Source organism: Schistocerca americana, chromosome 5 (assembly GCF_021461395.2).
Source record: "Schistocerca americana isolate TAMUIC-IGC-003095 chromosome 5, iqSchAmer2.1, whole genome shotgun sequence".
NCBI lineage: Eukaryota > Metazoa > Arthropoda > Insecta > Orthoptera > Acrididae > Schistocerca > Schistocerca americana.
This window is the reverse complement of record NC_060123.1, coordinates 489539225-489555429: the sequence shown is the minus strand read 5'-3', so window position 1 is coordinate 489555429 and position 16205 is coordinate 489539225. Positions and strand designations below refer to the sequence as shown.

General features: G+C 40.5%; 2 protein-coding genes across 3 annotated transcripts in view; one reads left to right on the top strand and one right to left on the bottom strand.

Annotated features, from left to right (window-relative positions):
• LOC124615288 (RING finger and CHY zinc finger domain-containing protein 1) overlaps positions 1–5214 on the bottom strand; it is a 94180-nt gene extending 88966 nt beyond the window's left edge. Inside the window, exon 1 of one of the 2 annotated variants that reach the window (XM_047143065.1) lies at positions 5149–5214. In XM_047143065.1, coding sequence (XP_046999021.1) covers positions 5149–5205 — 57 coding nt within the window. In that variant the 5' untranslated portion in view covers positions 5206–5214. The remainder of the gene's footprint in view (positions 1–5148) is intronic. The other variant, XM_047143064.1, reaches the window with a different exon arrangement.
• Positions 5215–5281: 67 nt separating this feature from the next.
• LOC124615750 (adenylyltransferase and sulfurtransferase MOCS3) overlaps positions 5282–16205 on the top strand; it is a 217796-nt gene continuing 206872 nt past the window's right edge. Inside the window, exon 1 of the mRNA XM_047143837.1 lies at positions 5282–5354. The gene's annotated coding sequence lies outside the window, so the exon portion shown is untranslated. The remainder of the gene's footprint in view (positions 5355–16205) is intronic.

Below are 16205 nucleotides of genomic sequence, written 5' to 3'. Positions count from 1 at the left end.
TTTTCCCATTCCAGCACTATTAAGACCTCCACTCCACCAACACACCCACAGTCTTTTTATTTCTCTCCTTTTCCACTATCCACCTTCCCTGCACTCTGTCTAGCCTCCTGAGTGTGTCTAGCTTCCCTACCCTCTCTACACCTTGTCCCTGTACGCTCCCACAATCAGCTCTTTACCATTCCCCACCCATATCTGCTATCCCTCCCCCTCCCCGCCTCCACCTTACCACCGCCATATGGATGCATCTCTCATCATGTGCTGCTGCTCACAATCTGGCCTCAGCATGCAGAAACTGTGGTCATGTGTTTGTAAGTTGCATTTGTGCGTGCGTGTGTGTGTGTGTGTGTGTGTGTGTGTGTGTGTATATATGTGTGTGCGCGCACTTCTGACGAAGGCCTTGTTGGCTGAAAGCTAACATTCTGTCAGTCTTTTTGTTGTACCTATCTGCAATTCAGCATCTCCACTATATGGTGATTAGCAACTATCCTTTTCATAATACTTTCAGTATTGTAATTGTGTGGTAAATGAGATAATAGTTTGAGCAATGAATATATTTCAGAACAAATAAACTTTTGTTACAGTTAAGGGCACTAATACTATAGTATGTAGAGGGTGGGGGGAACCTAGACTTGGGGATATAGAGTATTTTTAATGTTATGGAAGATGCAGACTTGTGAGTAAGCACAGAAAAGTTCCAGTTCTGACTTTTAAAAATTTGCGTAATACTGACTTTTACAAAATTTCCTTGGAGGAAAAACACGTTACATATATATAAAAATAGAGGGAAACATTCCACGTGGGAAAAATATATTTAAAAACAAAGATGATGTGACTTACCATACGAAAGCGCTGGCAGGTCGATAGAAACACAGACAGACACATACATACACACAAAATTCAAGCTTTCGCAACAAACTGTTGCCTCATCAGGAAAGAGGGAAGGAGAGGGAAAGACGAAAGGAAGTGGGTTTTTAGGGAGAGGGTAAGGAGTCATTCCAATCCCGGGAGCGGAAAGACTTACCTTAGGGGGAAAAAAGGACGGGTATACACTCGCACACACACATATCCATCTGCTTGTGTCTGTATATGTGTGTGTGTGCACGAGTGTATACCCGTCCTTTTTTCCCCCTAAGGTAAGTCTTTCCGCTCCCGGGATTGGAATGACTCCTTACCCTCTCCCTTAAAACCCACTTCCTTTCATCTTTCCCTCTCCTTCCCTCTTTCCTGATGAGGCAACAGTTTGTTGCGAAAGCTTGAATTTTGTGTGTATGTATGTGTCTGTCTGTGTTTCTATCAACCTGCCAGCACTTTCGTATGGTAAGTCACATCATCTTATATATAATAGAGGGAAACATTCCATGTGGGAAAAATATATCTAAAAACAAAGATGATGTGGCTTACCAAACAAAAACGCTGGCAGGTCGATAGACACACAAACAAACACACAAAATTCAAGCTTTCGCAACCAACGGACGCTTCATCAGGAAAGAGGGAAAGACAAAAGGATGTGGGTTTTAAGGGAGAGGGTAAGGAGTCATTCCAATCCCGGGAGCGGAAAGACTTACCTTAGGGGGAAAAAAGGACAGGTATACACTCACTCACTCACACACACACACACACACACACACACACACACACACACACACACACACATCCATCTGCACATACACAGACACAAGCAAACATTTGTAAAGGCAAAGAGTTTGGGCAGAGATGTCAGTCAAGGCGGAAGTAAAGAGGCAAAGATGATGTTGAAAGACAGGTGAGGTATGAGCGGCGGCAACTTGAAATTAGCGGAGGTTGAGGCCTGGCAGATAACGAGAAGAGAGGATATACTGAAGGGCAAGTTCCCATCTCCGGAGTTCTGACAGCTTGGTGTTAGTGGGAAGTATCCAGATAACCCAGACGGTGTAACACTGTGCCAAGATGTGCTGGCCATGCACCAAGGCATGTTTAGCCACAGGGTGATCCTCATTACCAACAAACACTGTCTGCCTGTGTCCATTCATGCGAATGGACAGTTTGTTGCTGGTCATTCCCACATAGAAAGCTTCACAGTGTAGGCAGGTCAGTTGGTAAATGACCAGCAACAAACTGTCCATTGGCATGAATGGACACAGGCAGACAGTGTTTGTTGGTAATGAGGATCACCCTGTGGCTAAACATGCCTTGGTGCACGGCCAGCACATCTTGGCACAGTGTTACACCGTCCGGGTTATCTGGATACTTCCCACTAACACCAACCTGTGAGAACTCCAGAGATGGGAACTTGCCCTTCAGTATATCCTCTCTTCTCGTTACCCACCAGGCCTCAACCTCCACTAATTTCATGTTGCCACCCCTCGTACATCACTTGTCACTCAACAACATCTTTGCCTCTTTACTTCTGCCTCGACTGACATCTCTGGCCAAACTCTTTGCCTTTACAAATGTCTGCTTGTGTCTGTGTGGCTGGATGTGTGTGTGTGTGTGTGTGTGTGTGTGTGTGTGTGTGTGTGTGTGTGTGTGTGCGCGCGCGCGCGCGCGCGCGCGCGCGCGCGCGCTTGCGCGCGAGAGAGAGACACAGAGAGAGAGTGTATACCTGTCCTTTTTCCCCCCCTAAGGTAAGTCTTTCCGCTCCCGGGATTGGAATGACTCCTTACACTCTCCCTTATAACCCAAATCCTTTCGTCTTTCCCTCTTTCCTGATGAAGCAACCATTTGTTGCGAGAGCTTGAATTTTGTGTGTATGTTTGTGTGTCTATCGACCTGCCAACACTTTTGTTTGGTAAGTCTCATATAACTTTTCCTGCGAACTGAGGGGTGGGGCGCGGGATAGGACCCACTCGCTTCCTATGCTGCCATTTCATGAGAATTAACAGCATGAAGCATCAGAAAGCATGAAAAACACATTTAAAAGGCAGGGTTTTCATGCTTCCTCGATACTCGGAAAGCATTCAAAGCAAAAAATTCTTAAATAAAATTCAAAATGAAGGTAATATTGTTAGTTTGAGGTGATATTTAAGTGGTATTGTTAGAACTTAAAATTAATGTTAATTTTCACCACTTTTCTTATTTTTTTCTGAACTACAATTTTAAATTGAATAAAAATTATACCATAGTTAAGCATTACATTTAAAAACTGTATTCCTAAACTTTTTACAGCATATTTAATTAAGATCTGTAGAAAAAATGAAATAAAATAAAGATTAAACAAAAGCTGCAACAATAGCCATGAATTATGATGTGACTGTTCTTGGACACCCTGCTGTTTAACTGCAGCCCATTCAAACCAAGTACAACGCAGATTTAATATTTATAATTTAATTACTTTTTCCATACTTCCAACAATAGGCTCCATAACACTTAAAACTGAAGTCAATGTATAATAAAAGGAGATGAGCCCTATGTAAGTTTCATCTTTACGAAAACTGTGGTTATGATTAATACATCATGAATAAAAGGTACTTACAAATGTATAAATTATTGTTATGTTATGTTATATACCTGCATCACCAACAGATATTCAGTTTCAAAATGAATTGTAGTTCACCAAAATCTGATATAAGGTTCTTTAGTTAATGCAAACTTTACTGAATTATAACTCAGACTAGTAAAGATTTAGGAGATAACTTTGACAGTTTTTTTACAGTAATTGACATATGTAACATTTATTTATGATTTAAAAAATGAGGTCAATTTCCTCACTTTTCATCCGACTTGAAACGGAACAGCCTGTATGTACTATCTTGTCTTTCAATTAACAAATACAAACTAGGCAATTGGATTGTAGCCAACAACTGTGCATGAGCAGCCCGTTGTGAACGTTAGCCAACGTACAATGCTCATATAACTAACCACTAGCTGTTCTATGTGATTGTGCTCTACACACTTTCATTTCATATCACAACTGCTGAAGGATTTCTTACATAGATATAGCAACTAGATTTGGTCTGTTAGGGCAATGTATCTAGGTACAAAGTTTTCCACATTTCTGCCAAACCTGTGTTACAGAGCTGGTAATGTTATACTTTCACTTTACTGCCTATGAAATCATCCACTGACAAACATAATTTCCTTCATATTTGCACATCCTGTCACATTACACACAAAAACCATGGAACTTAGTTCAATAGAATTAAAGCACACAACTGTTTAGATTACTGTCAACAAAATAATGCAATTGAAAAATATAAAAAAATACCTATTTCATACTGCATTACCTCATAACCAAGAGAGAAAGAACTACAATTTGGCTACTTCAAATAAAAACGGAGCAATATGGAAGTTTTTCTTTGATCCCTTGAGTAATGTGTGTAGAATAAAAATTGGAAACAAATGTTCAGGCATTAAGTTAGAAAACAAATATATGACAAATTCAGTACTGCACTTAGATATGGGGATGATTTATTTTTCCTTTATTTAACTAGCTGCCACTGCCATAACACATGTGATACATTGCCCACAACAGCAATTACACAAACAAAATACAAAGTCTCATTCGAAATCAGTGAGCCCTTTTTTACTTGTCTGTATACTGTACATCCAAGTGAAGTGGATTATATGACATCATAAAAATATGCCAAGGAACTGATATGCTCACAATAACGAAGGATTTAACAGTATATTGCGCGTATCTTTTGCGGCAAATATTAGCTATGTCTTTCTCAAATCAGTTTGTTCTCAGGCAACTGCTTCCTAGCAGCAGAACACAGCTGTTTCCTGTGCGAATCTGGCAAACATAATTAGCTCAATCACATCTCTGAAATTAAGTAAAGATTATACGCCTTGAAAAATAAAACAAAACTAAATAAAATTACCACCTATTTGACAAAACACCCGCATATTGAGACACGTAAGAAACCAAGACTGGTATACGAAACTGATCCACATAGCGCGCGCAATCACACACGTCAGACGACACAATTTAAACTGAACAGTGAATATGTTTTCACATTAAACACACACACACGAAATTTCCCACAGTAGATCGCAAGAGCAGCACGGAAAGAAGAAAAGAGAACCCAATTTACGAATAATCAAAGAAAGTTTTTTTATGCCTTCATCATATTGAAGCCACAATTTTTTTCAGTAAAATGGAAATTACATGCACTTCGTTCTAGATAATCATTCACCATTAAATATACAGTCACAACATAAAAAACTTACAACGAATTTTGATTTTCTTTTGTAGTGTGAGCAACCTACAGCCCCTGCTTCTTCCATTTTGATGATGCTGAGGTTTGACAACTATCGACAAAATCCAAATATTCAAGAATCGCACAGTAGCAGTCGATGTCATCCATCGATATGGTGCACAATGTGTTTATCGTATTTGTTTACTGTTTAAAGGGTGGATGAAACAATTCAGCGTGGTAAGGAGGAAATAACAAGTATATGTTTTGAAGTTTACATAATATATAGAACTTAAATAGCCATAAATAGCGTACGTAATTCTCCGTCACGTCGTAGTACAATCACTTGGAGCGGTACTTTTTAAATGGAATACTAATGATGAATTTCCATTACTGTGTACGTGCATATTAATGTTGCAATACGTTCAGTTGAATTTCCAGATCTATATTTGCACCTGATGAGAGGATGCTGCCAAGGTAAGGGAAGGGGTTAACGTCTTTAAAAACCATTCTATTGGTGGCGATATTTTTTCCCCCTTCCCAAGGTAGGGGTTGGTTAAAGATTTGTGTTTTTGCTAGTATACAGTTTGAGGCCATTCATTTTCTATGCTGCAGAGAACTCATTCCGAATCAACACTAGTTCTTCGAACTTAGCTACAGTTGCATTGTCATCAGCATATTGTATCTCAAATAATACTGCAGAAAATGTTATATTCCTTACATTTAAACGGCTCAAATTAAACAGCTTCCCATCCATTCTGTTAGTTAACTGCATTCCTTGGGGGGGATCATCTTTAGCTAACTGCCTGGTTGTCATAACATAGAAGGAAAATAATTTGGTGGCAATCATGCACCGTTACTTAACACCAATATTTCTTGATACGGATTGGCCTACCACCAGAATCGTTACCAATGACAGCTGCTGTCGTATCTGTGTAGAGCAATTTCGACATGGCAAAGCATTTCTGTGAAAAACTATATAGATCTAAGATTTTTCATAAAACTTCTTGGTTTACAGAGTCAGATGCCTTAGTGAGGTCAATAATGGCAATGTATGGCCTCCTGTTTTGTTCCCGTATTTTTCCTGAAGCAGACGATCTGTGAATACCACATATGTGGCTCCTCTAGAAAGCCCGAAGACTCACTGGTTCTATAGTAGTAATTTTTCGACTAAGGATATATTACAATTTGCGAGAATTTGAGTAATTAGCTCTTTCCAAGCCAGACAGCAAAGATATTCCACAGTAGTTATTGCAGTCTGTGCAGTCTTCTTTCTTCAATGTGGGAACCACCAGACTATTTCTGAAATCAGGAGGCAGTTCTGTGTTCCAGATTTTGACAGTTTGTTCATGTAGGCCTATGTGTCTTATGAGTTCCTCAGCACATTATTTGAGAGCTTCCATTGGTATAGCATCAGAACTCATGGCCTTGTGTTGCTTTGCTTGATTGACAGCATACTTAACTTCATTTAATGGTGATAGGAAGTTATCTTCTTCTTTGGTGGGTACTTTTTGTATTATATCGTACATTTGTTCATCAATAACTGATTCCTGGTCTTCAAAATGATGCTTCCACATATTCATGAGGGAGCATTGATATTTTTGAAGTGTACACTTGTCATTGGACCACAGTGGTTTTCTACCAGTGGTAGCTGGACCATAAATCGTGTTTGTGGCTTGAACAGATTATTGCATATCTTTGCCTGTTAGATATTGTACCTCTTTAGCTCATATATCCACATTCTTCAGCATACACGATTTCTTTTTAAATTTTCTTTGGCAAGACGAAAGACTTCTTTCTTAGTGATGAAGTTCATGTCCTTTCAGCATCTTTACAAGGCTTTGATCTTCTCTGAGATCAGTGCTTCAATGCCATCATCATTTTCATCAAACCCTCCTGATACTCCCTGGTCTTATATTCTAATGTTTCTTTGGGGACACCCAAAATAGTGACCGTCAAATTCTCCCAGTGTTGTGTTGCATCACGATGACATCCCATACCCAGTGTCTGATGAAGCTCTTTCTTGTAATGTGAGGCATATTCTAACTATAAACTTACCAGTATCAAATGTGTGTTTATCGTTTTGGTCAGATAGTGACAAATACACGATGGGTGTAATAAGTCAGTGATCTGCCCAATAGTCATTGTGTCCTGTCATTTTTAGTGGTGAAAGTATCGTATACATCTTAAGGACAATTACGTAGTCAGATATGAGATTATGTTGCTACAATCTAGGGTGCTGCCGTGATCTTTTGAAGTGATTGTTTTGCCGAAAGATGGTGTTGGTAATTGTTAATTCACATTCAGCATATTTTGCAAGTAGCGTAGTACCACTAGAGTTTTTGCTTCCATCGCCCTCCTTGCCAATGGCACCACTTGACACTGTGAATGATGTATTGGTAGTTGTCATAGTTCCTAGTATCATTAATCAATAAAAAAAATATTTCAGTACTCCACTGCAGAAATTGCCAGTGACGATTCATACAAGGATGTAACTCCATTATATATAAATTATCAATACAGTGTTAATTAATCAACTCAACTAAAGATGACCATGTAATCTTAAATCTGGGCAGATAGCCTGTGTTGCTGTACCAAAGGTGCTCTGACCCAGCACTGTCAAGAATCGTGAATAATGTAATTTCATGAGTGAGAAAGTGACATAAATGAAGTCAACAAAGTGAAAGAGGTCATTCCATGTCGTTTCAACCAAAATAAACATTTTTTCACCCATCTTCTCAAACTTTCATGAAAATACTTTCTCCATCCTCCCTCTCTCTTTTCCCCCCTCCCTCCTCTCCTGCTCCCCCTCTCCCTCGCCCCCACCTCTGCCAATTTTATGGTGTTTCAAAGTAAAGTTTTGAATCTTTAACATTGAAAACAATGTGTAATACCTATAAGAAAATTGCTAGTGTGGGGGAACAAATGTAGGCCTATATGTAAATTTCTAAGGGTTTTTAAATGGTTCAACATTACATTGAATATCATGTAAAGGTAAAATGATATCTAAAGTTCCTAAAATAATCTTCAAAGAATGAGCTATCACACGTTAGATTGAAATTAATTTGGTGTGTGTTCTTTTATTGTGTTTTCCTCCATTATTGGAAAATTTAGGTCACTCTTTATTCAATTTTTTCACCAAGTGTATTATTGTTTAATCATTTGTAAAAATAAGTTTTTGTATCTTTTTATTGTTTTCAGTTTCTTTCAATAAATGATATTGAGTTTGAAAACTGATGAACAATTGACAAAATATTTGTGGATGTTGTTGTTGTGGTCTTCAGTCCTGAGACTGGTTTGATGCAGCTCTCCATGCTACTCTATCCTGTGCAAGGTTCTTCATCTCCCAGTACCCACAGCAACCTACATCCTTCTGAATCTGCTTAGTGTATTCATCTCTTGGTCTCCCTCTACGATTTTTACCCTCCACACTGCCCTCCAGTACTAAATTGGTAATCCCTTGATGTCTCAGAACATGTCCTACCAGCCAATCCCTTCTTTTAGTTAAGTTGTGCCACAAACTCCTCGTCTCCCCAATTCTGTTCAATACCTCCTCATTAGTTATGTGATCTACCCATCTAATCTTCAGCATTCTTCTGTGGATAAGTGGCAGCAAATGTGGTTCATGCTTGAGGATGCAGGAAACGGGCAGTTCGGAGTCGTGCTCACTTGGTCATTTGTTTCTGGTCATGATTGTACTGTATAACATTTGTCTAAATTTTAGCAAAACAATGATGAAAAATGTTTTTAGATCATAGAGAAAGATGAAGAGCGATATTTTTTTCTGTAAGAAGATTATTTGAATTTGTAATAAGATAACATATGTGAATAGAAGATGATACATTTTACCTGTGCGTAAGGGAAGATACGTGCAGCATAGATATGTTAACACTGACTGACTGTCTCAACAAACAAGTTATGTTAGAAACAGAACTGCAGAAAATGTAAGTAATTTATTGCAAGATGAAATTAATAAATAGAAATTACATAGAGGAAAAGATGGTGATGTCGAAACTACTTGTCTCCATGGTAAATATTTTTTCAAAAATATTGATTTCTAAAAGAGAGAGAGTGAGAAAGAAAGTTAACAACACACAAAAACCACGAGAAACTTGTTAAGAAAACACTAACGATACTCATTTACAGCAAAGTAAGGACAAAGCTGTTCCAAAATTATTAGGCCTAATAGTAAAACTAGAATGAAGCCTGTATCTTGTTGCAACATAAAACTTTGTTTACATCGCTCAGTGGTAATGGTATTGGTGAATATTTGAGCAAAATGACAACTCTGAAATGACAGAATAACAAAATGACAGTGCTATGAACTCCAATGGCTTTCACAGAAGTAAGATGCTCATCTTTGGAATTTTATACATGTAATGACAGCTGCGAAAGTGGATATGCAGGCTAAATTAGGGGGAAAAAGAAAATAGAAATTATTTTAGATTGAAGTGCCAAAATCTGCAACTGCCTGCCTTAGAAAAGACAGCAGAAGAAAAATTGTTGATATGGGTTTTCTGGTTGATAACATAATGAACAGTGTGCACTAAAACTGTTGGGACAGTTGCAGACTTTTCTTCGTGTGATGTGTTGCCCATTGGTGCATCTTTGTACAGTGGTCAAGCAGTGCTTTTCTGATGTTTTGTTACATCTACAGTGTGTTAACTGTAAGACGGCAGAGTTGTGAGGGGAGTGCGGGGAGAGGAGGAAGAAAGCATTGGCTGGATGGCGAAGGGGTGAGGAGCCGTTGGGGGGGGGGAGACAAGGCACGCCTACCAGTTGCAGTGCTGGCACTACAAATTGCACGTCACGCTTACACAAAAGCAGACGAAAGGCTTGGAAGTAAAACTCGCTTTAAATGTTGTTCGTAAACGAAACTGAAATCGTCATGTACATTAAAATCTATATATATAACAATGAATGTATGTATGTTTGTCTACTATGCGCCAGGATGATTCTTGGAAAACTGTTTGAATCTTCCAATGCTACGCATGCTTTGTCCTGTGTATGTAGCAGCTCTCACTGAAGATTTGTAAATGGGGTGAAGCAATTTTTTCTGCTCCCTTTCCCTTTCGCAGCATTCAATCACACGCAATATAATTTTGTGAGCATCACTATGTACGTAATACTGGTTTCCTTCTAACCGTAGGCCTACCGGTAGGGGTTGTTGGCGACTCCCGAGATGGGCCAGCAACTGCCTCTTCACTCATTTTGATAATGTTTAGCACATCTGCACAATAAAAACATGCAGAACAGTACAGCGCAAAACAGTAACGAAGCAGACGACAATGGCTACCTTGTACAACACAGTCAGCTACGTAATGTTGGCAGCAGTCAAATCTGCGTGCCTACCGAAGCCTCCCGATGTTTACCGACTGCTACCGATTCAGGACTATGGAGAGGTCTGCCATCTAAAAGTTTACACACTGTACATCTACTTGCATACTCTCCCTGTCACATGGTGCACACTGGACAGTACCTTGTATCACAACTTTAGTGTTTGTGTTGTAAGTGGAATTAGGGAACCATGATGGCCTATATGTCTATACATGAACCCTAATTTCTATTATCTTGTCTTGGTAGTCTTTACACAAAATGTAATTTCTGGCAGTAGAATCATTCAGCAGTCGGCCTCAAATAGCTATTTATAGTTTTTCTCAATAGTGTTGCATCCACCATTTGAGTTCACGGAGCATTTTTGTAATACTCATATGTTAATGGAACCTGCTGGTAACAAATCTAGCATCATCCCTCTTAATCACTTCAGTGTATTTCTCCAATCTGATCTGGTGGAAAACTCAAACACTCAAGCAGTATGCAAGAAAGGGTTGCACTAGTGTTCTGTACACATTCTCCTTTATAGATGAGCAAACTTTTTCTAAAATTTTCCTATTTTCTCCATTTGCCTTCCCTACTACTGACCTTACATAATTGTTCCAATTCATGTTGCTTCACAACTGTTTGCCTAAGCATATTTTGAGTGTCAAGTAGCACATCACCAATACTTTATTCGAACAGGGTTGTTTTTCCACATAATCTGCAATAATTTGCATTTTCCTACATTTGGAACATGCTGCCATTTGTCATGCCATATAGAAATTTTGTCAAAGTCATCTAGTATTCTCTTATAGTCATACAACGATGACTTACTACTCACCTTATCCATCAGAAAATTTATATACATGTGGGGTGTTTTATGGGTGGTTGGTTGTAGATGGTTTTAAAGCTCCCTTTGGCATGAATTTATGTTGAGTTTCATCCATCATCCATTTGTTCCATCCCTCTCTCATATACACTTAAAGTGGTTTATTTATTGAGGCATCAAGAGGTTGCAATTGTGAGGCAAGTCCTCCCGCAAGCTCTATATTTTCCTGTCGTAATTTTTCTTTCAGAGGATTTTTCTAATGACTACTAGACTGATCTAGCACAAGAAGAGAACTTTTCTTCAACAAAGCATCTTTCCTTTTCTCCTACACTCTCTTAATCCATAACCTCATACCAGCCTCACCCATCCAACCCTTGTCACATACGTGAACATCACCTGGCATTATTTCAGAAGTTTTTGGCATTGTTTTGCAGTTGAAAATGATCAGTGAGTTAAGTTCAGCACCGTCAGTGCAACATGACAGAACAACAGTGTAGTGCATTTTTTCATGTCCACTTGTTTTTATAGGTAAATAATGGAAAATCCAGGATGGAATTTAACAATATTATGAAAAGAAGTTGCTGCTCATCATATAGCAGAGATGTTGAGTCGCAGATAGGCACAACAAAAAGACTGTCACAAATAAGCTTTCAGCCAGCAAGACCTTCGTCAAAATTGATGACACACACACACACACACACACACACACACACACGTGCGCGCGCGCACAACTCATACACCCATGTACAGTCTCTGCCAACTGAAGCCACACTGCGAGTTGCAGCACCAGTGCATGATGGGAGTGGCGACTGGTTGGGAGTAAGGATGAGGCTTGGGCAGGGATGAGGAGGGAGAGTAGGATTGTTAGTGGGCAGCAAAGTGCTGATAGGGAGCACGCAGGGATGAGATGGAGAGAGGGTAAGTATGCTGTGTGAAGTCGGGAAGTTAGACGGAGGGCAGGGCAAAGGGGTTGGGGAGGGGGGTAGTGGAAAAGGAGACAGTCAAAAGATTGAGTGCGATGGTGGAATGAGGGCTGTGTAATTCTGGAATGGGAATAGGGAAGGGGATGGATGGGTGAAGACAATGACTAATGAAGATTGAGGTCAGGAGGTTTATGGGAACATAGACTGTATTGCAGGAAAAGTTCCCACCTGCGCGATTCAGAAAAGCTGGTGTTGGTGGGTGGGATCCATATGGAACAGGCTGTGAATCAGTCATTAAAATCAAGAATGTCATGTTGGGCAGCGTGCTCAGCTTCAGGGTGGTCCAGTTTTTTCCTGGTGACAGTTCGTTGGTGGCCATTCAAGCAGACAGACAGCATGTTGGTTGTTATGCCCACATAGAATGCTGCACAGTGATTGTAGCTTAGCTTGTAGATCACATGACTGGTTTCACAGGTAGCCCTGCCTTTGCTGGGATAGGTGATGTTAGTGACTGGACTGGAGTAGGTGGTGGGTGGAGGAAGTATGGGAAAGGTCTTGCATCTAGCTCTATTATAGGGATACGAGCCATGACATAAGGGGTTGGGAACATGGGTTGTGTAGAGAAGGATGAGTATATTGCATAGATTCTGTGGATGGCGGAATACCACTGTGGGAGGGATGGGAAGGGTAATGACAAGAGGTAGTCGGAACCCTGGCAGAGAATGTAATTCAGTTGCTCCAGTCCTGAGGGGTACTGAATTACAAGAGGAATGCTCCTCTGTGGCCGAACAGTGGGACTTTGGGAGGTGCTGGGAAACTGGAAATATAAGGCACAGGAGATTTGTGTTTGTACAAGGTTGGGGGAATAATTGTGGTCTGTGAAGGCTTCAGTGAAACTCTCGGTATATTTTGAACGGGACCACTTGTCACAGGAGGTGCGACGACCATGGGTGGCTAGGCTGTATGGCAGTGACTTCGTGGTATGGAACAGGTGGCATCTGTCGAAGTGGAGGTCTTGCTGGTGGCTAGTAGGTTTGATATGGACAAAGGTATTGACGTAGCCATCACTGAGCTGGAGGTCACATCTAAGAACGTGGCTTGGTGGGTTGCCTAGGACCAGGTGAAGCAAATGGGGGAGAAGCTGTTGAGGTTCAGGAGGGATGTGGATAGGCTGCCCTCACCCTCAGTCCAGGTCGCAAAGATGTCATCACAAATCTGAACCAGGTGGGGGGATTAGGATTTTGGGTGTTTAGGAAGGATTCCTCCAGGTGACCCGTGACTAGCAGGTGCCCATAACCGTACCTCAGATTTATTTGTAGGTAATGCCATCAAAGGAAAAGTAATTGTGGGTGAGGATATAGTTGGTCATGGCGACTAGGACGGAGACTGTTGGTTTGGAATCTGTCAGGTTGTGGGAAAGGTAGTATTCAGTAGTGGTAAGGCCATGGCCATTAGGGATGTTAGTTACAGGGAGGTGGTGTCAATAGTGACGAGCAGGGCACTGTGTGATAAAGGGATAGGAACTGTGGATAGTCGTTGGAGGAAATGGTCGGTATTTTTTATAGAGGAGGGTAGGTAATAGGTTGAAGGTGTTGGTCTGCGAGAGCAGAGATTCTCTCAGTGGGGGCACAGTTACCATCCACAATGGGGTGTCCGGAGTGGTTGGGTTTATGGGCTTTAGGAAGTGTGTAGGAGGTAGGAGTGCGGGGTAGTCATAGGGGTGAGCAGAGAGATGGGCTCCGAAGACATGTTCTGAGATGGGCCTAACGATTTGAGGAGTGGCTGGAGATCCAGGTGGATTTCTGTAATGTAGTAATTGTGGTAAGACTTGTAGGTGGATGTATCTGACAGCTGGCAGAGTCCTTCTTCCAGATATTATTATGAGGTCAGAATCAGTTTTAAGATGGTGGACTGTGATACTTTCTGCAGATGTAATGTTAGTTTGCGTGTTGAGGGATTTGGTGAATGATAGTGAGACAAGGTTCTTGGTTAAGAAATTGTTGTTGTTGTGGTCTTCAGTCCTGAGACTGGTTTGAATGCAACTCTCCATGCTACTCTATCCTGTGCAAGCTTCTTCATCTCCCAGTACCTACTGCAACCTGCATCCTTCTGAATCTGTTTAGTGTATTCATCTCTTGGTCTCCCTCTGCGATTTTTACCCTCCACGCCGCCCTCCAATACTAAATTGGTGATCCCTTGATGCCTCAGAACATGTCCTACCAACCGATCCCTTCTTCTAGTTAAGTTGTGCCACAAACTTCTCTTCTCCCCAGTCCTATTCAATACCTCCTCATTAGTTATATGATCTACCCATCTAATCTTCAGCATTCTTCTGTAGCACTACATTTTGAAAGCTTCTATTCTCTTCCTGTCCAAACTAGTTATCGTCCATGTTTCACTTCCATACAGGGCTACGCTCCATACAAATACTTTCAGAAACGACTTCCTGGCACTTAAATCAATACTCGATGTTAACAAAATTCTCTTTTTCAGAAACGCTTTCCTTGCCATTGCCAGTCTATATTTGATATCCTCTCTACTTCGACCATCATCAGTTATTTTGCTCCCCAAATAGCAAAACTCCTTTACTACTTTAAGTGTCTCATTTCCTAATCTAATTCCCTCAGCACCACCCGACTTAATACAACTACATTCCATTATCCTCGTTTTGCTTTTGTTGATGTTCATCTTATACTCTCCTTTCATGATACTGTCCATTCCGTTCAACTGCTCTTCCAAGTCCTTTGCTGTCTCTGACAGAATTACAATGTCATCGGCGAACCTCAAAGTGTTTATTTCTTCTCCATGGATTTTAATACATACTCCGAATTTTTCTTTTGTTTCCTTTACTGTTTGCTCAATATACAGATTGAATAACATCGGGGATAGGCTACAACCTTGTCTCACTCCCTTCCCAACCACTGCTTCCTTTTCGTGCCACTCGACTCTTATAATTGCCATCTGGTTTCTGTACAAATTGTAAATAGCCTTTCGCTCCCTGTATTTTACCCCTGCCATCTTCAGAATTTGAAAGAGAGTATTCCAGTCAACATTGTCAAAAGCTTTCTCTAAGTCTACAAATGCTAGAAACGTAGGTTTGCCTTTCCTTAATCTAGCTTCTAAGATAAGTCGTAGGGTCAGTATTGCCTCACGTGTTCAAATATCTCTACGGAATCCAAACTGATCTTCCCTGAGGTCGGCTTCTACCAGTTTTTCCATTCGTCTGTAAAGAATTCGCGTTAGTATTTTGCAGCTGTGACTTATTAAACTGATAGTTCGGTAATTTTCACATCTGTCAACACCTGCTTTCTTTGGGATTGGAATTATTATATTCTTCTTGAAGTCTGAGGGTATTTCGCCTGTCTCATACATCTTGCTCACCAAATGGTAGAGTTTTGTCAGGACTGACTCTCCCAAGGTTGTCAGTAGTTCTAATGGAATGTTGTCTACTCCAGGGGCCTTGTTTCGACTCAGGTCTTTCAGTGCTCTGTCAAACTCTTCACGCAATATCATATCTCCCATTTCATATTCATCTACATCCTCTTCCATTTCCATAATATTGTCCTCAAGTACATCGCCCTTGTATAGGCCCTCTATATACTCCTTCCACCTTTCTGCTTTCCCTTCTTTGCTTAGAACTGGGTTTCCATCGAAGCTCTTGATATTCATGCAAGTGGTTCTCCTTTCTCCAAAGGTCTCTTTAATTTTCCTGTAGGCAGTATCTATCTTACCCCCTAGTGAGATAAGCATCTACATCCTTACATTTGTCCTCTAGCCATCCCTGCTTAGCCATTTTGCACTTCCTGTCGACCTCGTTTTTGAGACGTTTGTATTCCTTTTTGCCTGCTTCATTTACTGCATTTTTATATTTTCTCCTTTCATCAATTAAATTCAGTATTTCTTCTGTTACCCAAGGATTTCTACTAGCCCTCGTCTTTTTACCTACTAGGTCCTCTGCTGCCTTCACTACTTCATCTCTCAAAGCTACCCATTCTTCTTCTATGGTATTTCTTTCCCCCAATC